A 22,075-nucleotide genomic window follows, 5' to 3' on the forward strand; every position below is an offset into this window, starting at 1 on the left:
CTCTCTCTCTCTCTCTCTCTCTCTCTCTCTCTCTCTCTCTCATAATAGAAAGGAGCTTATGGGAAGAGACACACACTGACCAATCTCGTAGCATATCATTTACTACTGGCTGAGTTACCAAGTCTTTCTAAACAGAGTTTTGGAATTCATACTGAGTCACAAACAAATTATTATGGAGAAAGTTTAGGCCATATATTTGTGTATGAAAAATATATTTTACAATTTTCTGGGTTCGTTTTTTATATTACTTGTTAGTGTTTATAAATGGATAGTTTTCTTCATTTATAGGCTTCCTCCTGTGCTGTAGGTTCTTGTGAGATTTTCTCCATCCATGTCAGCTTGTCAGCTGATTTTTGTCATTGTGTGGGTCTTGTTTAACTAAGCTCATTTTTGAGATTTTATGAGTGAAGCTTCCAGGTCATATGTAGCAGACACTCTCTCAGAGCAGACATCTGGATTCCTTATTATTTAAATAATAATGTGGTTTTATAAATTTCTTGGCTCCTGATTTACAACACTTCCCAGGACATAGCATAGGGGTTGTATTGTAGATGTATCAACTGAATTAAAATATTTTAATATCTATTCTCAATGCTTTTGTTGAGCTACAGTTGCCAAATGTTTTCCATAGATATACATGTGTTTATTTATTTATTTATTTATCTGATTTTTAGCATATCAAATCTAAAGAATCAGAAAATTTTATATTCAAATAATTAAAAGATATATATTTATACCATTACAGTAATGTCATGATCTATTAATTTTTCCTAGACTGGCCACAAAACAATAAAGCCACTTATACACACAAGAATTATTGAATGGGGCCAAATATTGAGAAAGAAAGCCAAGATTATCACTAGTCAATCTAGAATCTTACAAATCATGTTTACGAGGGTGTGCTCCAAACAGCCTCCCAGTCCCATTTCCCTGCTCCCGAATTCCCCAACACTAGGGAATCCAAACTTTCAGGGACCATGGCCCTCCACTTCCACTGATGTCTGATAAGGCCACCCTTAATTACCTATATAGGTGGAGACATTAGTCCCTCCCTTTGTGCTCTCAGGCTGGAGGTTTAGACTTTGGGAGCTCTGGTTGAAACTTTTGAAACTCCTTCTATAAAGGACCAAAGCACCCACACTTTGGTCTTCCTTCTTCTTCTTGAGTTTCCTGTGGTCTATGTGTTGTGTCTTAGGTATTGTGAGCTTTTCGGCTAATATCCACTCATCAGTGAGTGCATAGCATGTATGTTCTTTTGAGATTGGGTAACCTCACTCAGGATGATATTTCCAGCTCCATCCATTTGCCTAAGAATTTCATGAACTCATTGTTTTTAATAGCTGAGTAGTACTCCATTGTATAAATGTACCACATTTTCTGCATCCATTCTTCTGTTGAAGGACATCTGGGTTCTTTCCAACTTCTGGCTATTATAAATAAGGGTGCTATGAACAGCCCTTATAGAAGAGTATTGCCTTTACATAGTTAAGACAGGGATAGTTAAAGAGAGCATGAAAAAGGTCAGAAAAGGCTCGGAAAAAAGTCAGAGAGAGAAAGATGAGAGCTGGTACAAGAATTGGTTTTCAGCCTCTCCAAGGTTGTCAACCCTACCTCCTCTCATCTTGGGACCATTATTTGGGTTCTTTTTGCTTATTTCTTCTGGTCCCTGGGCCTCAAATAGTCTAACTCTGTGAAACAACAGATAAATAATTTGGTAGCAAAACCTATTCAGATACATTATCATAAGTTAGCTATGGAGGACCACGAGACACAAGATGAGGTTGTTACTTTATACAGGGTGTTCCTAAAACCCATCTCCACCCAAACTAAAAGAGGGAACTTCTGCCCCTAGACCAACCAGAGAGGGGCCACCCGGAACTCCCTCTGACAGGCGACCTGAATTCTTGCTTAGGCTGCGAGGCTAAACACTGCAAGGGAATATAAATAAAAGATAAAAATATCTTTCTGGGTTCCCTGAGGGACAAGCCTGACTGCATAGGGGTTCATGTCAAAAGTATCCCCTCTCCAGGAAAAAGACATCGGGACGGGTATGGCCCTCATGCTTCAAAAGACAACAACAGGGGGACAGGAGCCACTACAAGGTCCCCATCAATTACTGGAGGTCAGGCCTCTATCCCCGCCTTCACAAGATTAGATTCACCACAGCCCGTCTATACTTCGAGAAGGGAGGAGATGTCAGGGGCATCCCTGCTTATATACTGAAGACCTAAAATCAGCCATAGGCCTAAAATCAGCAATAGGCCTGTCATACGTGTATACTAACACCAAGTCATGGGTCTCTGTGGATAAACACTGAAACAGATGGCTATAAGCTACTGTAAACAGGCAGTTTTTGTGACAATTTACCAGCCTGAGTAGTCATAGGCCTTGTAAATAGGTAGCCTTGGCAGATAATAACAACTTAGATAAGGACAAGTGAATCATAGGCAGAGCCATAGCGACCTGTCCCCTGAACCCTCATCCAGCCAATACCCTGTTCTGAAAGATATCTGTATTCCCCCTGAACACCCACGCTCCAGTGTCATCCCCTTCCCCAGGTTCTACCTTTTTGTGTTTATAACCCCTGTGTGAATGAGTATAAATTATAATTTGAAAAAAAAATAAATTATATAAAAAAATGAAAATAGAAAAAAAAACAAATCATGCTTACATGTCCTTATTGAGCATATCTAATAACAATGCCACTTAGTCCTATTATATGAATTGAACTGAAGCAATACCAATGACCCTTGTTTTAAAACAACCACTAGAATTCCATAGTAGGCTAGAAATGAAGACTTTTTTTGAGATTATCCCTTTAAGTGACAAGTACAGGAAAATTTGTAGGAACATGGTACTATATATTGTGTCACAGTTTGTAAACTTATAACTTATTGTGGAGACATTTATTCTACTTGCATGATGGAATTGAGGGAACGGCAGTTAGAGAGAATGCATAGAACTGTTTTTGATTCCTGAAAGACTGAGGAAATTGACAGAGCCCAATAATATGAAGAGTGTCATTTTCAAGTCAGGACAAGAGACACGTTGAATAGGCAAAAACCTGATCCTCTTCTTAGTGCTTTGATCTCTGTGTTTTTAGGGTGTCCCCTCCCTACCCTGTCATGCTTCAGATAGTCTGTTTTCAACAATGATGTGAGATATAAGAGATAATTATTTACCTCTTTCCATAAGAGATGAGGTAAGGGGAAAACCCCACATTCAGATGTCTGTGGAGTGAGGTGGATTATTCTGATATCGCCAAACAGAACTCTGACCTTTTCTCTCTTTCTTTCTTTCTCTTTTTTTTTTTTTTTTTTGGTTTTTTGAGACAGGGTTTCTCTGTGTAGCCCTGGCTGTCCTGGAATTCACTCAGTAGACCAGGCTGGCCTCGAACTCAGAAAACTGCCTGCCTCTGCCTTCCAAGTGCTGGGATTAAAGGCACGTGCCACCACTGCTCGGCAAAATTTTGTTGTTTTGTGTTTTGAGACAGGGTTTCTCTGTATAGCCTTGGCTGTCCTGGAACTCACTCTGTAGACCAGGCTGGCCTCGAACTCAGAAATCCGCCTGCCTCTGCCTTCCGAGTGCTGGGATTAAGGGCGTGTGCCACCACCGCCCGGCGTTTTCTCTCTTTCTTATGTAATATATTAGTTAAAATATTGAACATTCATGATAACTGTCATATGCTTAGACATAGCTCATCTGTTGAAATATAAAGAGGATAAGCAGAGCATGTTAGCTGTTGGGATACAATCTACTAAACTGAATTGAGGATGATCCTAAACTCTGGTCACTATGAATGCCAGGTCAGGCATGACCTAGGCGTGCTCAGGATCTGTCCCTGAAGAGAAGAGAGGTCTCTGACCATCAAAAGCATCTGCTTCTCAAGTGATATACCCAGTGGACCAGAGTCAAAAGTCCTTTGTCCCACTTCATTCATTCGATCCCAAACCAATGTGTTCAATAATTGACAACTTTTTTCTTCTAATGTGAACAAAAACCAGTTGTATGAAAGATTCGTGTATCCTCATGTCACTAATTTCTATTCTTTCCTGATTGTACTAAAGTTAAATACATTCTTACACTAAATACATTAAAGTGTTCTTTCCTAAAAATTAATGAGAAAGAAAATATACTAGGAAATGAGATGAATGTATGTCACCTGTTTTGAATGATATATTATTGGAGTTATATTTATCATTACTCTTTTGTCTGTGATTTCTTTCGACTAGATTGACAAGGAACAACATAATAAAATACTTGATCTCATTGAGAGTGGAAAGAAAGAAGGAGCCAAACTAGAGTGTGGTGGAGGGCGCTGGGGGAACAAAGGCTTCTTTGTCCAACCCACAGTCTTTTCCAATGTGACTGATGAGATGCGCATTGCCAAGGAGGAGGTAATGTTTCCTCATGGATCTGTTTCTGGGCTTGCCATGCTCTCTCTGTGTGTAAGCTGTATGTCTGGCTAAAAACTCAACTTCTTAAATATCATTTTCTTGAAATGATTGTCACTAAAGTCTTAAATATTTTGAGAATAAGACTGAGCATTGAGGAATCCAATAGGCCTACAAAGAGTTATCAAACACCCAATAAGTCACAACAGCTTTTATAAGTGCTTCATTCACAGCCTTAAAGGAATGGGAAATGATGCTGTCATTTGTAAAAACAGGAAAATATATATATATAATGTTACATATGCCAGACACAGAAGGACAAGTATTGACTGATCTCAGTTGTAAGAACACAAAAATTCAACCTAACCTCACAGATATAGAGTGGACTGGCTTTGTAAGAGAAATAAGAGTTACTCCTAGGAGCACAATCTAAGGAACATCAATAAAGATTGTACCCAGATATTCAAAATATAAGTAAGAAAAACTAGTTTGTAATTAAAATGGCAACTAATATACTTCACAAGGGCTTTTGATAGATGCAATGAAATGTGTTCTTGAACAATAGAAGTTTCATGTACTACACCCCAATAAGAAGATACTATGACTCAAATACATGGACTCAGTTTCCTATTCAATGAATTTATACTCATGTCCCTGATGTGACAGAGAATCTGAGAAATTATTTTTATTACCTCCAGAATATCAACAAATAAAGAGATAAAGGAAATATTTAGCTTTGTAAGAAAAAGAAATAAATATAAAGAACAGAAATAAAAAGAAATTAAAAATCGTATGTATGTGGATCATCCACACACTTAGGTTGTCTGCATGAATTCACTCCTCAACTGCATGTGAATTTCTGTACTTATCGGGCAACTCTTTTTTGTTCTTCTAGAACTTGATTAATAAGGGTAGGAAAGACAATAAGGCAGAAAGTAGTCTTCGCTCAAGGAAACATTTACTGTGCTCCTATAATGTACCTAGTAGAATATCTCATTTGTTGCTTCACAGTAGGAGCCAAGAGTCTATACCATGTCAACTATATTGTTGCAACTCTGTGTAAACCTACCACAGTCCTGTTTCACCTGCTGCCAATTTCCAGTGTTCACACTGTTACGCTTCCCAGTTATGGGGTCATGACAGAGTTTAGAATCTCAGGTTCTCACCTCAGCCTTCAGGGAATGATCACTATCTGCCTTCCTACCACTTAAATAGACTCGGAACCAGTTTTTACCAATCCATGTTCACATTTCTAAGGAAATTGTATTAGCATTCAAAGAAGCCTCTCTTTTATTTAATTTTGATTACCAACTTACTAAATTATGGAAATTTAATGTCTAGAGAAAATCCAAGTGTTTCCTCTTACCTGGAGGGTGAGATATAAACTGAGTTGCATGTGGGTTTTACTGACTAGACTCCAGTAGAAGTGATGAGTTGGCTCACATTAGGTTAGACAAGCTGTGACTCTTGTTTCCGGTTCTGTGACTCTAGCCTCTGCCACGGACTACAGGTTTTGGTTATAAAGGATGGTTTCAGAGCTAGGTTTCCAGTAATAATTCTTTAGTTTGTTTGTTTTTTTGTTGGTAACGCTGTATATGGTTGGGTGACTAGTAGAATCTGATATGATAAGTAGACTCATGATATGTACTATTTTAGCCAAGTTTTATAATTATAAGTATCCAAGTATAAAAATAATGATATTTAAATCAATGATACATTGCTGTTTAAAACATAAACAGTGTTCTCCATCATTGTCTATTAGTTACTATTAGAGCAAAGCACTGCTTTCTTGGTCTTGTTGTCTTGTGCAGTAACTTAAACAATGAAGGAGACTGGAGTTAAGTTTTAAGACGTTTATAAGAAAATGATGCACTTGTGAGTTGATGTTCAGTTCTTCCATTTCAGGCAGCTCTACGGCATGATGTAAGACTAAATGCTGCAGTAACAATTGGTGTCTGCTCCACATAGAATGTCACACACAGTCACAATCTCTTTTTATGTTCACTGGCCCTCGCCACCTATTCCAATTCTTACACATCGGTCTTAGATGAAAGACAGCACCTTAGCCAATGAAGAATGGTTTCTAGGCAAGCATATGTAGTGTGCTTAAAGCATATGTTGTGTCTATACTGTTAACCTATTTTTCTGTCATCCTTCGGTAGATATTTGGACCAGTGCAACAAATCATGAAATTTAAATCTTTAGATGATGTGATCAAGAGAGCAAACAATACTACCTATGGTCTAGCAGCAGGAGTCTTCACTAAAGACCTGGATAAGGCCATCACTGTGTCTTCTGCTCTGCAGGCTGGGATAGTGTGGTAAGTGCAGCTGAAGTAAGATGTGTCCTTCATGTATCAGCCATGTAGGCAGACTGACTTTCATAGAACTTATCTGATCTGTTATGAAGGTAGTTTCTGTAAATAAAAACAAAAGACATTATCATCATCTAGCTTTTCAAATTAATTTTGTAGAACATTGACCATTTTATTTTATATATATATATAAATATATAAATAAATATATACATATATATATATACAAAATATAAATATATATATACATACATTCATACATACATACATACATACATACATACATACATACATATATAGTTAGATAATTTAATTTCACGGCAATTGGCACTCTGCTATGAATATATGAGACGACAGAAAAATTCTGTCATAGTCAACTTTATATTAGACAATTTATATTGGCACCTTATAGAAATTATTATTGTTGCTATTATTAACTTTCCATACTTAAAATCAAGCCTAATGTGTTACATTAGCTGAGAGCATACTCTGTCCTGGTCTCCTTTATGCTTCTTAATAAGAGATAGGAACTCACTCTGTTGCTCAATCAGGCCTTGAACTCACTCTGTGGCCCATACTTATGTTGGATTTCTTACCCTGTGTGTCATGCTCCTGAGTAGCTGGGCTGGGTATGATGCTATTCTTTACAAAAATGAATTTATATATATATATATATATGGGTATTTGGATTGCACATGTATCTGTGTATCATGTGAGTTTGTAGGGCATGCAGAAGCCAGAAAAGGCCATCAGATTAGCTGGAAATGGAGTCATAGACAGTTGTAAGCCACAAGAATGTGAGTACTGGGAACTGACTCAAGCCCTTCATAAGAGCAACAAGTACTGTTAACTCTAGATCATCTCTCCACCCTTTTCTCTAGCTCTTGACTTAGTTTGTTCTTTGTGTTTTTTTAATTTAAGATTTATTTATTTATTTACTGTTTATGAGTAAGCTGTCTTCATGCACAGCAGAAGAGGACATCAGATCACGTTCCAAATGGTTGTGAGCCACCATGAGGTTGCTGAGAATTGAACTCAGGACTTCTGGAAGAACAACTAGAATTCTTACCCACTGAGCCCTTGTTATTTGATTTCTATAATTTACCTTTAATATACGTTCTAAGGTTGTGCCTCTCAGAGGCTGTGCTCTACTTCTGGACTCTTTCCTCAGCTCCCCTGTCTCATCAAGCCTCCATTCCTTTAGTCCCAGCTACAACACAAGCTACTTTCATTCTCTCGCTTAGTCCAGTTAAGGGAAATCAGGCACAGAAAAGCATCCTCAGGGACACAGGCAGACAGTTCTGGATCCTATTGATAGACTTGGTTTCCCCCTAGCAAATTGAGAGTCAATAGTCAGCAACTATTGGCTCAAAGTTGCAAAGTGTTTCTTTTTTTTTTTTTTTTATTGGATGATTTATTTACATTTCCTATGTTGTCCCCTTACCCCATCCCCCACCACCCCCTCGGAACCCCCAATCCCCTCACACCTCCTCCTTCTTCTCTGTGGATGTAACCTCTATCTACACCCCCCCACTCCCACCTCCCCACCCTCAAAATTCCCACCCCCTGGGGCATCCAGCCTTCATGAGGTCAAGGTTCTCTTCTTCCACCTATGCCCAGCAGGGCCCTCCACTTTTACATATTCAGCTGAAGCCCTGGATCCCCCCCTAAGTGCTCCCAGGCTGGTGGTTTAGACTCTGGGAGCTGTGGTTGGTTGGTATTGTTGCTCTCCTCATGGTGCCATAAATCCTTTCAGCTCCTTCAGTCTTCACTCTAACTCCTCTATTGAGAACCCCATGATCAGTTCAATGGCTAGTTGTGAGCATCTGCCTCTGAATATGTCTGACTCTTGAAGGCCTCTGAGGAGATATCCATATCAGGCTCTTATCAGCATGCACTTCCTGTCTTCCACATCAGCATCTACCTTTGGTGATTGCACATGGGATAGATACTCAGGTGGAGTGGTCTTGAGACGGCCCCTCCTTCAGTTTCTGTCCCTCACTTTGTCTCCATATTTGCTCCCTTGAGTATTTTGTTGCTCCTTCTAAGAAGGACCGAATCACCCTCAGTTGGTCTTCCTTCTTTATGGGCTTCATGTGGCCTGTGAGTTGCATCTTGGGCATTTCAAGGTTCTAGGCTAATATCCAATAATCAGTGAGTGAATACCATGTGTGTTCTTTTGTGATTGGCTTACCTCACTCAGGATGATAATTTCTAGCTCCATCCATTTACCTAGGAACCTCTCGAATTCATTGTTTTTAATAGCTGAGTAATACTCCATTGTGTAAATATACCACATTTTTTGAATCCATTCCTCAGTTGAAGGACATCTGGGTTCTTTCCAGCTCCTGGCTATTATAAATAAGGCTGCTATGAACATAGTTGAGCATATGTCCTTGCTCTAAGATCGAGAATTGACAAATGGGACTTCATAAAATTGCAAAGTTTCTGTAAGGCAAAGGACACTGTCAATAGGACAAAACGACAACCAACAAATTGGGAAAAGATCTTTACCAATCCTTCATCTGATAGAGGGCTAATATCCAATATATACAAAGAACTCAAGAAATTAGACTCCAGACAACCAAATTACCCTATTAAAAAATGGGGTATAGAGCTTAACAAAGAATTTCCAACGGAAGAAACTCGAATGGCCGAGAAGCATCTAAAGAAATGTTCAGCATCCTTAGTCGTCAGGGAAATGCAAATCAAAACAACCCTGAGATTCCATCTCACACCAGTCAGAATGGCTAAGATTAAAAACTCAGGTGATAGTAGATGCTGGCGAGGGTGTGGAGAAAGAGGAACACTCCTCCATTGTTGGTGGGACTGCAAGATGGTGCAACCACTTTGGAAATCAGTCTGGCGGTTCCTCAGAAAATTGGACATAGCATTACCCGAGGATCCAGCTATACCACTCCTAGGCATATACCCAGAAGATGCTCGAACATATAACAAGGACATATGCAAAGTGTTTCTTAATTCATCATTTTATCTTACCTGACAACTTACTCTTTGTTATACAAAACTTTATCTGTGCTAAAAACAAAATAGAAAACAAAACCAGGAGACTTTTGAGATTAAGAAATTTATCAGGATCATACAACAATAGTATGGGGCAGGAGGCTGACCTTCAGCATTCTGTAGACAACCCTTCTTCTTAACTTTTGCCATGTACAAGTTTAACCAGTGTGACACTAAAATGTAAAATCCAAAATTCTCTGACATATGTCAATGTCATGTTTATATTTTGGATCATTTTAAATTTGATGTTTTCAAATATGGATTTTCAACCAGTAAAATCTATGTGAGTAGTTCATAGTCTAACCTCCCCCTCCCACAAACTGGAACAGTCTGCATTTCAGAGAAGGAATACTCCTCACCTGAGAGCTTCAAAACGTGCAATGTGGGGCTGAGCAAAAGAAGATTCAGCAAGGAAAGTTCTTGGTGTTCAAGCATTAGAAATGAGTTTTATTTTAACATCCATGGAAAGCCAAACATGCTGGCCTTTGCTTCTGGGTCTGTCACTGTGGCCATAGCTGGAGGCAGAAGCGTGCCTGGAATTTATTAGTCAGGCAATTTAGCTAAATTGGTTAGCTCCAGGCTCAGTGGCAGATGTAGTCTCATAAGGTAAGATGAAGAGAAAAATGAAAAACTAAAACAAAACAAACACTTTGACTCTATCTTCTGTCTAGTTTCTTGAATGTGCACATATGTGGGATAAGGTTGTGACTCAAACGTCTCAATCATCTGAAGCATCTCTGTGATTTACTCTGGCATAGGTCTTTTAGTCAATGAAACTTTTCAAAACTTCTGTATAATGCTAATATACAATTAGCATTAGGCACTATAGCTGAAAATCTTTTTGATAGTGGCACTTCTCCTTAAGTTTCTTAAAGGAAATAAATCAAATTCTCATTGAGTCAGTGTAACTAATGATCAGCAGATATTTTCCCCTATGATAAAAGTACTAAATTCAGTGTTACTAACTCACATATATTTATATTCTACATTTCCTAAATATTTGCTGTGGACAATGTATTTTTATAAATCATCTGGCAGAGGTCAACAGAAGCACTATAAATTATAAAACATCACCCTGTCTGCATTAACATTAAAATAATTGTTCCTGGCCTGCACAATTGTACCCCTCACTACTCCTCCGTGTTACCTTGGTCTGTTTCTAAGCTTCTCTTTAATTCTATTCCCACTGTATACTATTTTTTTCTGTAGAAACATCTTTACAAATATTTCTAAATATGTTACCAGATTGAATAATTAAGCCCAATTCCTGCCATCACTTCTCGATAAACCATCTATTGATCAATAAATGAAACAAAGGGAATAAATATTGACAAATACTGTAATTGCTAAAGAGAGTTGATTTTAGACGGCTAAGTGTATAAACTTCAAGGTCAACACAAAGCTTTCTGCATACAGGACATTAGAGAACACCATTCAATCCCAGCCTTAAACACTTCCCTCTTTGATGATTCAAACTAACTTTAAAAAAAATAACTGTTAATACCTATAGCTGTATTATGTATTTCTAGGTAATATGTGGATACTTTCTGTATTATAAATTATAGTACTGCTTTTTATCTCAGTGACCATATTAGGTTGAAACAAAGGAATTCTTAAGGCAACCTCTGAATATTTAAATTTCCAGTTCAGAAATTATAGCATGAGTTAATTGTTTTCTGTAGTAGGCTTCTCTTCTCTGTTTCAGGGTGAACTGCTATTTGTCTCTCCCTGTCCAGTGCCCATTTGGTGGATTCAAGATGTCTGGAAATGGGCGAGAAATGTAAGTTAAACTTGATATTAAAATAAATACCTGAGTTTGTGAAAAGGAGTACTTCTCCCAGGAAACTGATCCATTTTTACTACCTTAGGTAAACTCCATCCATATTTAGTACCAAATGGTATTTTAAATTTTGGAAATACTCCAAAAAAGCTCCAGAAAAGCAATAGTAGATGGAATATAATTTATTAAGCTCCTACAACCATAAAGGGCTGTGCTAAGTACACCCCAACATGTTAACTAAATTGTTGTCTGCTTTTAGAATAGCCTATGCTACATGTGAGTAGAAGCTATTTGGAAAACATTTTCAGAAAGTAGCTAAAAGGGCAAACATGATCTTAAGATGTATATAAGTAAGTATTGAAACACTCCAGATGTCCAAATGTATCTCCTAAATAAATGAGGATTGCCTAAACTCAAACTGATATGCTTCTGGTGACACCTACCTAACAGCTATTATGCATCTGTTAAATAAGCCATTTGCTGTTAAATGTCTATAGGGAATTACTGAGGTGATTACTGCTAATGACTCCATCCAAGAGTTAGAATGTGATTCATTCTGAAAGGCAGACAAGCAGAATTAACAAATTTGGAAGCAGGGTTCCCATAGGGCCTCCTATAGTGAACTTGGATGAATTTTTACTTTCTTGACTGTCTTGGTCAAATCAGTTTAGCAAACATTTGTCTGAACCTTCGTTAAGGTTTATTTCTTGGCACTGAGTAGAGGCAGACACAGCTTAGCCTCAAATACATCATGTGGACTGTCATGAGAAGCTCAGCTGCTGTGTGCAGGCTTACTAGAAATGCAACCTTGACCTCATCTATATACACTGAATTACAATCAAAAGTTGATGACTAGCCCAGGCGATTTATGTACAAAAGATTTAGAAGCCAGAGCTCGTAATGTATAGAGTTTTCTCAGCTAAGGAGAAAGGTAAGCAGATAGATCCTCCTGTGGTCTGAATTAAAATAATACATGTACAGTATTTCTGAGGAAGATTACTCAAGTCAGCCTCAATGTGATAATATACTTAAAAGTCTACTGAGAGTGCCCAGTGCCTTAACAATACTAAGTATAATGGAAATCAAGTTAGTCAAAGTTATGTACTAATTTGCCTGCCTCTTTGACATAGACTACTTATTCAAACACTACGTTTTAATAAACTTTAGACAAGTTAGTCAAGCTCCTTAATTATGTTGAAAAACATGCTGTTGAGATTTTTCAAGGGATACTTTAAGAAGTTTAAACTATAAACAAAAAACAATCAATATATAGGGATTACTTATTGTTCAGGAGAAGAAGACATCTTTGATATATATATAACTGAATCTGGAGAACAGCTGGGAAGGAAGTACCACAATGAAGTGCCTTTGCAATCCTATGCATGTATAGGTTTTATGATCTTGAGAATAGTCCTATATACATGTAAGTTAATCTTGTATCCAAGCAACGTAGAACAGAACTGAGTGCCATAAACTAAATCACCCAATAAGCAGAAAAAAATCATAATTTTCAAAATTGGTTTCCGGTAAAGCCCTATTAATTTGCTGTGGTACCCACAGACAGACTTGATTCCATTTCTGTTCAGTTGGGGTTGGCTTGAAAATTTTATAAATGTATTGTGGAATGTTAAGTAATAGAGACCTAAAATCTGAAAAACCTGAATCAGGCCAATCTTTAGTTTTATTTCTTCTTAAAGTGGAATACAAGAAAAAAATTCCCACCAACAAAGATCAGGTGTCTGTGTGTCCCAGAGTCAGAAGACACTGTTAAAATTGCAGCTTTAGAAGAAAAGAACACCCTGAATGAAAGTAAACCTTGGTCATTCTCTACCTGCTCATCACTGCTGATTTAGTGTCAGGCAGATGGTGAAGGCAGGCTCCAGTGCAGCTGGTGGCTTATTCTGCTTCTCTACAGTGACTCTATAGTGCAAGATGAACTTCACTACCTTTATTTATTGGTCTGATAAAATGTGATCAGGTTGAATTATACAGTAGCTAGATGTATGATCAAGTAGAATAGTATAAACAATAGATATCTTCTCTGAAAATAAGCCAAGTACATAATTATTTAAAATAAAAGACAAGTTTAAGAATATTTTTCTTGGTCATAAAGCTTATGGTCAGCTAGGAACAATACGAACAACTATGTATTCAGTAAATATTTTACACCATCCTTAGTCAGATAAGCAAGAAAAAACTTGTACCAAATTACCAGGGATTAAATTGACTTACAGACTCATACTACACTACACAGTCACATTTATTGGCATTTTCTTCCCTATCTAGGGGTGAACAAGGTCTTTATGAATACACTGAGCTCAAGACAGTCGCAATGAGGATATCTCAGAAGAACTCCTAAAGAAGCCGGCAGAGTGAAGAGAAACACTCAGCAGTGACTACATGTCTCCTACAGTCACCAGCATAGCAGTGTTTTACTATAATTTTGTCTTCAGTTGATTTCTTAAACTTAAGTTACTGTTACACATAGAAAGCATGTTGCTTAACCCAACCTAATCATTCATCTTCTAATATGTGACTCCAATTCATATCCCAGGACAAAAGCATACATTTAGCAAGCTCTCTGTAACTCTGTCATGACCAAGTGCTTTTCATCCACTTTGAACTACTCACCAAGCATGATAACTGAAAAGTCAGCTGCACTGTTCCTCGGGGTTATTCTTCTGAGTGTTGTGAAATATTTTCTAGAATGCCATGCCTGCTGGTCAAATGAAATGCCTAGCTATAACTAGAACACAAAGCTTAATAAAGGCAATCTCACATGATTTTGCTCAGCTCGAATTTTTAAATTATTTTGTTTATTTACATTCCAAATGTTATCCCCCCTCCCGGTTCCCTCCAAACCCCCCACTCCACTCCCTCTCCTACTTCCAGGATGGTGCTACTCCATCTACCCACCCAATTGTGTCCCACCATCCTATCATTTTCCCTAGAGTGGGGGATCAAGCCTTCACAGGACTTAGGACTTCTCCCATTGATGCTAGACAAGGCCATCTACCGCCACATATACAGCTGGAGTCATGGGTCCCACCATGTGTATTCTTTGGTTGGTGGTTTAGTCCCTGGGAGCTCTGGGGGATCTGGTTGGTTGATATTGTTCCTCCTATGGGGTTTCAAACCCCTTCAACTCCTTCAGTCTTTCTCCCGACTCCTCTATTGAGGTTCCCATGCTCAGTCCAATGTTTGGCTGCAAGCATCCACATCTGTATCCACAAAGGGTCTGTCCAGCTTGAGAATTTCATTCATATATATATGTATATAAATTGTGATCATATACAACTCCACTCTCCCCTCTGACTCCTCCAAGATCTGCATCTATGTACATCTGCACCCAATTTCATGTACTTTTACATTTATTTTGACACACTGAATCCATTAAGGCTGCCCACATGCACATGAGTGTGAGGCCATTCACTGGGGCATTATCAATCTATTAGGAGCCATACCTCTGGAGAAAACTAGCTTTCCTTCTGCCGGCACCCATCAGGAGCTAATAGATCCACTTAGGAAGATGGCTTGTATGTTGTTTCTTCATCTGTGCTGAAATGTTGACTGGCCTTTCCTTGTGCAGGTCTTGTGTAGCTAACCACAACCACCATGAGTTCATGAGTACAACAAGCCTGTCATGTTTAGAAGGCAGTATTTTGTAGCAGACACTGTGCAAAAGTGAGGTTTAAACACTCTAATGCTGTCCTAGTCATGCGTAGCAGTGAGAGGGTCAATAAAGTCACCTGTTGCTGAAATAATTGTAACTTCAACTTCAAACTTTGTTAAACTTTATAAACATCAGATTTTTCTATTTGGCTGCCTTTTAAGATTTGGAACATGATTACTTCCATTTTAAAAACAGGAGAATTGGAAGTTACTGAAAATCTGAAAGGTTTTTTGTCACTGAGAATGAAAACTATTCAAATATTGAGGAGGATTGCATTTTCTTAACCCCAAAGAGTGTCTATACTCTTACTCAGGTTTTACCATGTGTTTTAGCCATGTATAAATATGTCAGCCAGAAGACTGTGGCAATGCAGCCCACAGAGTCATTTCTCATATATAACAGAGAAGACTGAGCAGAGAACAAGACAAAAGCCAGAAGCGGTTTGATTATTTGAAAGTTAAATCTTCCTTGTTTAAATAAGACATTACAAGATTAACCAAACAATTTCTGCTTTACATTGTGTGGTTCTGAATTTTGAATTTCTTTGATGAAGTGAAAGACACACCAAAATTAATAATTAAAACTTTGGAAAGTTCCAAAATTTATTGCTAGCCTATGTGTAGGGAATTTTACGAAGAATTTAGTTTTGAAATTAAAAGCATGTTTTCACTGCCTACAATGTCTATAGAACAGAAGAATTTTCATCTTCACAAATAGAAAGCTAAGGGACAGAAATTGAAAATTGAAATGCAAATAAGTGAAATTTCAGACCTCAGATACAGGTCATCAAATGTCTGGTTTAGTGAGATTTTGGGTGTGTGTGTGTGTTTGCTTCCTTTCCCTATTACTTTTTTTAAGTCTTGATAATTTAGTCAAAAATTAACATTTCATCAGATTTACTGACTGGTCAATGATGGGTCAAAATGTTGTAGAGGAAATACTATGAACTGTAAAGGACACTCTAGGTGGGAGAATCCTTGTCCTTTATGACTTTGCTTGTAGGTGACATCCAGAAGCTATTTGCTTCACACAAAAGTGAAAGATCCTATATGTACAATGGTTAAATCTACTAGAACAGGTGAGAAATACATTCAGAATTGTATAACCATAAGTAGAATACACTGTGTCTATGAATAATGGTAAGAAATTCATTAATTATGTTCATTGAAAAAAAAATGGTTTTACCTTGATGTCACCGGAGGGCAAGCATAGCTGCCCTTGTAACAGTGAGTATAACCCAAACAGGCAAAGAAAACAGGCTGGAGGTTGGAAATAAGGACAGAAATTGAGAAGATGCATTTTATATAGTAAATCTCTTAAACATTTGGCATTTAATGCTAGATGGTAAATTTGGGAAATTATAATACTATCTGTATTCAACGTCAAGTATCTTACCAATTAGATGAAAAAAAGTCTCCTAAAATGGTTTGGTAATGTGTTGACATTGAACTTTACATGCATTTCTTTTAAATAATGCAGTGAAACTATATACTTTTTGCCTAGTTTCTCCTAGTTTTAACAACTTGCAAAATGCTGACAGAATTCCATAAGTGAGACACTGAGGCCTTCACAACCCAGGACAGGACAGGTCCTGTGCTTCAGGAGTCCCTAGTGTTGGTTTTCAGTTTAGACTCATGTCTCACCCTCACCTCTGGACTGTGCCTTAAGAAAGGTGTTTTTGTTCTTCTACATTTACGTTTTGTGACAAACCATTGGGATTTTGTTCTGAATTTTGCACATACTTGCCAGGTGGTCCCTCTAACCCAGAAGGCCTTCAACTTACTTCATCTCATTGCTCCTGGCTTGACAGTCCTCATCTGAGACTCAGAATATATTTACATTTTGTAACATGTTGTGTTAAGCTTTCAGATGGTAGAAATAACATCTTTTCCTCATCCTGTTTTTCTTTGCATTGAAGTCTGAGGGATATAATCTGTTCAAGTTCAAAAAGAAATGGAATAATAGGCAAAGGTTGTGCTGAAGTGCAGCTGTATTTCCTCAGACTACAATGTCAGGAGCTAAACAAGTGTCAAGGGACAGGAAGAAAGACTACTACTAGAAAGAAAAAGGAAGGCAATGCTTAGCAACAGTTGGAAGGTGACATTCCAAAGGAAGATTTCATGAGAGAGTAATGTAGCTAATGTCACACCTGACTGTGAATGAAGGCTGTGTCACCTCATTTTTAAAAGGATCTTCTGCTATCCATCTTCTTACCCACATTCTTGTTTGACCTTTTAATGACTATTTTGCCATCCTAATGCCTGGTTCTCTTCCTCTTTTACTACTAAGGACACTATAGAACAGGGTGAGAACAGACAGCCTAAGATTCAATGGTATATGTAAGAGAGAAGAGCCTCTGTTACTCCATATTTCCTCTGTGTGCATGGGCCTGTCAATTTAACTCCAGGTACCTTTGCATCTAATAGATAAACAAATGAATGAAAATACACATAGCATGGTAAAGGGGTGGAAGCAATACTGCAAGGATTTCTGAGTCTTAGAGATAAATATTGGAAGTTAAAGAATCATTATTAGAGAACTACAGGTTCTCCCTGACACACAGTTGTGAACACCCTGGAGGTAAGATCTATGTCCCAGAAGATCAGTGAACCACTAGTTGGGAGGAATGTCCTATCCTGCTCCCAGCTGAAAGTGCTGTGACAGATGAAAATGCTTAGTTACAACCAGCCTGTGGGGTGAATGAAAGTTCTGAATAATGACAAAATAAAACAGCCCAGCTTTATCAATCTAATGAGCTATTGAGGTGCCAAGATCTCAGATCTCAGAGTGCTACAATGGGCAGAGAACTTGTGGAGGATGGTAAGGGCCATTGTTACTTTTTTTTTGTCTTGTCATTTTGAGTCATATTTTGGAGGGAACAAAATAAAATACTAGGTATGGTTTCCCATAGGTTGATGATGAAATTTAAATGAGTGCTTTTCCTGGGCTTTTGAAACTCCCCTTGGACTTTCTCCAATCTATAATGCCCTTTAGAAGCAAGACAGGACACGCAACTCTAACCTGATGGTGCCCAGCAGCTGCCAGAAAAGGGCTGAATCACATCTACCAGTCATTCATTTCATTTAAGGTCCAAGAATATTCTGATTGTAGCAGGTTTGTTTGCCACAGAGGTACTGCAAAGATAGAATAAAATAGCCACAAACTTAAACTCCTTCCATTAGAATTTCAAAAATCCTTCCTAGCAGCCAACAGGCTTACGTTTATGAATGGGAAGACATTTAACAGACCTTCAGGCCAAACTAACTGTGCATTATAGTTACTATATACTAATGTCATTTAGAGACACAAGTGGAACCAGGCGGTTGTGGCATACACTTCTAATTCCAGCAATTTGGACACAGAGACAGGCAGATCTCTGAGTTTGGGGTTAGCCTGATCTATAGAGTGAGTCCCAGGATAGCCAGGACTGCATAGAGAAACCATGTCTTGAAAAAACCAAAAGCAAACAAAGACACTAATTGTTCTTTATGCAGGAAATATCTCATACAATATTAAGATGTCAAGGAGCATTTACTACAAGGGGGCCCATCTTTCTTCAAAGCCACTAATTGTCATGATTAAATGAGGGCTTCTGAAACAAAAAAGCTGAGTTAGGGAGAGTCAAAACTGGTATTTCTTCTTATTCCTTTCTTTGATAACCCATATCTTGACCACCTTCCATAAGTTAAACACATTTTTCATTCTTTACATTGAAATCTAAGGTGAAATAATCTGGGGTGAAAGGTTAAATAGTTTGAGGTTGTGAACAATCACAGTGGACTGAAATTTTCCTTGAGCACTTTGAGTTCCCCTGGAGGCATTTGCCTTTGTACTTCAGGTATTTCCAGTGTTGAGGTTCTTATACCATCTTAAACACCCTGTCACATGAACAATTCTTTATGCCAGAACTATTGCGCTATTACAACTATAAAACTAGCCAATCTTCTCCTTCAATTGAATGAATCTCTGATGACTACGCTAATGAGTGCTGTTACACACCCTTTTCAAATTAATAAATTAAATTGTGTTCTCAAACATTCAAATTTAAAGATGGAAAAGCTACAGACTGGGCTGAGAAACAAAGGACTTGACCAAAATTTCTTAGACTCCATGCTCAATCCTCATAAAAAGAGGAGATAATGCTTTTACAATGCAGTCAGTTTAAATGTGGGTTTCAATGTAGTGTAATAGGTACTTTTCTGTGAATCTATTAAACAGAAGAAAAATTCATGCACATTGGCTAGGTAGTTATGAGTCACATAAGAAATCAGGTTGAGCCAAGCCTTGAGGAGCAAGCAGGTAAGCAGCACTCTTCCATGGCTTCTGTATTAGTTCCTGCCTTGATTTCCCTGAAAAATGAGCTTCAAGCTACAAAACAAAATAAACCCTCTCTTTCCCAAGTTAATTTTTGTTATGGTGCTTTATCACAGCAATAGAAATCCTAAGTAAGACAGGGAGTCTGTTCTTTTTTGCCATCCTATAGGATCCTGAGAATCAACTCCAGTCCTTAGGCCTGTATGTAAGCTCCTCTACTGCTGAGCCATGTGGCTGGCTGGACAGGACTTCTTAATTGAATACAATTTAAGGAAAGAAAGGGATATTAATTAATTCAAGGAACATGACTCTCTAAGAAAGTAGTGACAAACTGGAATGAGGTTCAACATAATTATTGTAGTTTCATTCTTCCTGTTCTAATTCCTCAGAAAATTATGTCTCCTGCAAAGATCTGCAGCCTGCTGACCTGTATCCTAATCATGATTTTTAGTTTCATGCAGTGGTCAGTTACAGACAAAAGATACTGGGATGGTATGAGCCTAAAGTATTTGTTCTTTGTAGAGTTTGCAAATTGGCATAGATTTAAGGTTAGGGAAAAATTTCAAAACTTAAAAAAGAATCTAGAATGTATAGTCATGAATGTGATAAAAACTGGCTTGGATGTGCATGTTTAGAATGTTGTTAGGCCACAAATGGAAACCAACACCAACTTTCAAAATGCATAGATACAAAAGATGTGACAAATGTAACCAGCCTGTGCTTGACTCCTGACTCCAACAATGCGTAGCCGTATGGTGTTTCAAGAGCTAGGTCTGGTTTCTGAGCTGAAATTTTCTTTGAGTTTAGAACAGAATTGTCAACAGTCCACTTTGAGTGATTATGGGAGTGAAGAGGCCTATGGAATGTTTAACCTCTAGTCTAATAGCCATCACCAAGAGAGGACTCCGAACAAAATGGCCATCTTCTCTTTGCTATATCCAGTATTAGAGAAGTCCTTGACAGATCTAATTACTTTGTAAAAAGCTTTTACAAATCAGAATATATTGAAGTGCTGTTAGTTCACTGGACCCTGATGATGTGTTTTTTTCCTGGAGATAACAAAAATAGAAAATATATTATAATTTTGGTGAATTCAGTTTTGCCAAACATTATAATGAAGGCATAAGGGCATATATGAAGACTGAACATAGGAGGCAACCATCACTAATTTCTTTACAATCTTGTGGTTTGAATGAGAATGGTCTCTATAGGCTCATATATTCGAGTGTTTGATCACCAGGAAGTGGAATTGGTTGAAAGGATTACAAGGATTAGGAGTTGTGGCCTTGTTGGAGGAAGTGTGTCACCGTGGATGGGATTTGAGGTTTCAAAAGCTATGCAAGGATCAGCCTCTGTCTGTCTGTCTCAATCTCTGTCTCATCTCTGTCTCTGTGCCTCTCTGTCTTTCTATCTCTCTGTCTTTTGTCTCTCTGTCTCTGTCTCTCTGTTTGTCTCTATCTCTGTCTCATTCTCTCTCTGTACCTGTGTGTGTGTGTGTGTGTGTGTGTGTTTGCTGGCAGATCAGGATGTATCTTTCAACTACTTCTCCAGAACCAAGCCTGTCTGCCACCATGGTTCCTGAAATGATAATAATGGACTAAGTCTCTGAAACTATAAGCAATCCCCTAATTAAATGCTTTCTTTTATAAATTACCTTGTTCATGCTGTCTCATCTCAGAAATAGAGCACTAAGACAAATCTTCAGTGTGTTTATAGTCAATTTTCCAACTTCCAGTATTCAAGAAGATAATGCCACTATTAAGTCCTGAATATAAAGCAGGATGTACTAATAATATGATGGTAGGGAAGACAGGCCAATCTGATGGAGGTAATTACTCAATTGAGAGTCCCTCTTGAAATATTGAATTAGATTGTCTTTTGGGAAGTTTTCATAGTCAACTAGAATAATGGTAAAGTCAAACCATTTCTATGGAAATTAACAGAGCATATAGTGAAAGCATTGTTAAAGAGCTGTCTCCACCTGGGGATTTGTGTGCGGCTAGATAGTCAGCTAGATCCTTCACAAAAGGCTGTGTGTAAGCAAATACTTTCTATTGTCCTTGGCCAGGTATGCAAGACAAACAATTCAGTCCAGTCATTCATTAGCACAGCTGCATGCAGTGATGTTTGCAGGTCCTTGTCTCTATAGTATTGTCTTTGTCCATTCACAGAGCTTAGTACAAGGACAATGAAGATATTTTAAAACATATAAGGAATTCACATGAGTGGAGAGGTACCCTTCTTCAATGGCTATGAATCTCATGAAATGATTAACATATAGTCAGTGTAAAGCGCAGATTAGTTATAGGCTTTTCTTCTTATTTTTCTTGCTTCTAAAACTTAAATAAATCAGTAGCAATAATAATACACATAGGAAAACTTATCTTATTCTTGAAAATCACATGTGTCCACAGTCTGATGTCTGATTATAGAGATAGATTTAGATATCAGGTACTTTCCATTTCAGTTACTTGTTCAGAATATTCATCTGATAAAGGGGACCAGTTGCTCTTTAGCATCTGTCCCTTAATGACTCCTTGGGTTATTCAACATGTATATTAACTGCTGAAAAGGTT

At 37.9% G+C, this 22,075-nt stretch overlaps 1 protein-coding gene across 1 annotated transcript in view; it reads left to right on the plus strand.

Annotated features, from left to right (window-relative positions):
• The window catches only part of LOC114623397 (aldehyde dehydrogenase, cytosolic 1), a 38,959-nt gene extending 24,655 nt beyond the window's left edge, over positions 1–14,304 (plus strand). Inside the window, exons 10-13 of the mRNA XM_028770069.1 lie at positions 4,233–4,397; positions 6,557–6,714; positions 11,438–11,512; positions 13,799–14,304. Of these exons, the coding sequence (XP_028625902.1) occupies positions 4,233–4,397; positions 6,557–6,714; positions 11,438–11,512; positions 13,799–13,871 (471 nt within the window). The 3' untranslated portion in view covers positions 13,872–14,304. The remainder of the gene's footprint in view (positions 1–4,232; positions 4,398–6,556; positions 6,715–11,437; positions 11,513–13,798) is intronic.
• Positions 14,305–22,075: the final 7,771 nt, after the last annotated feature.

Source organism: Grammomys surdaster, unplaced genomic scaffold (genome assembly GCF_004785775.1).
Source record: "Grammomys surdaster isolate TR1022 unplaced genomic scaffold, NIH_TR_1.0 198, whole genome shotgun sequence".
Taxonomy (NCBI): Eukaryota; Metazoa; Chordata; class Mammalia; order Rodentia; family Muridae; genus Grammomys; species Grammomys surdaster.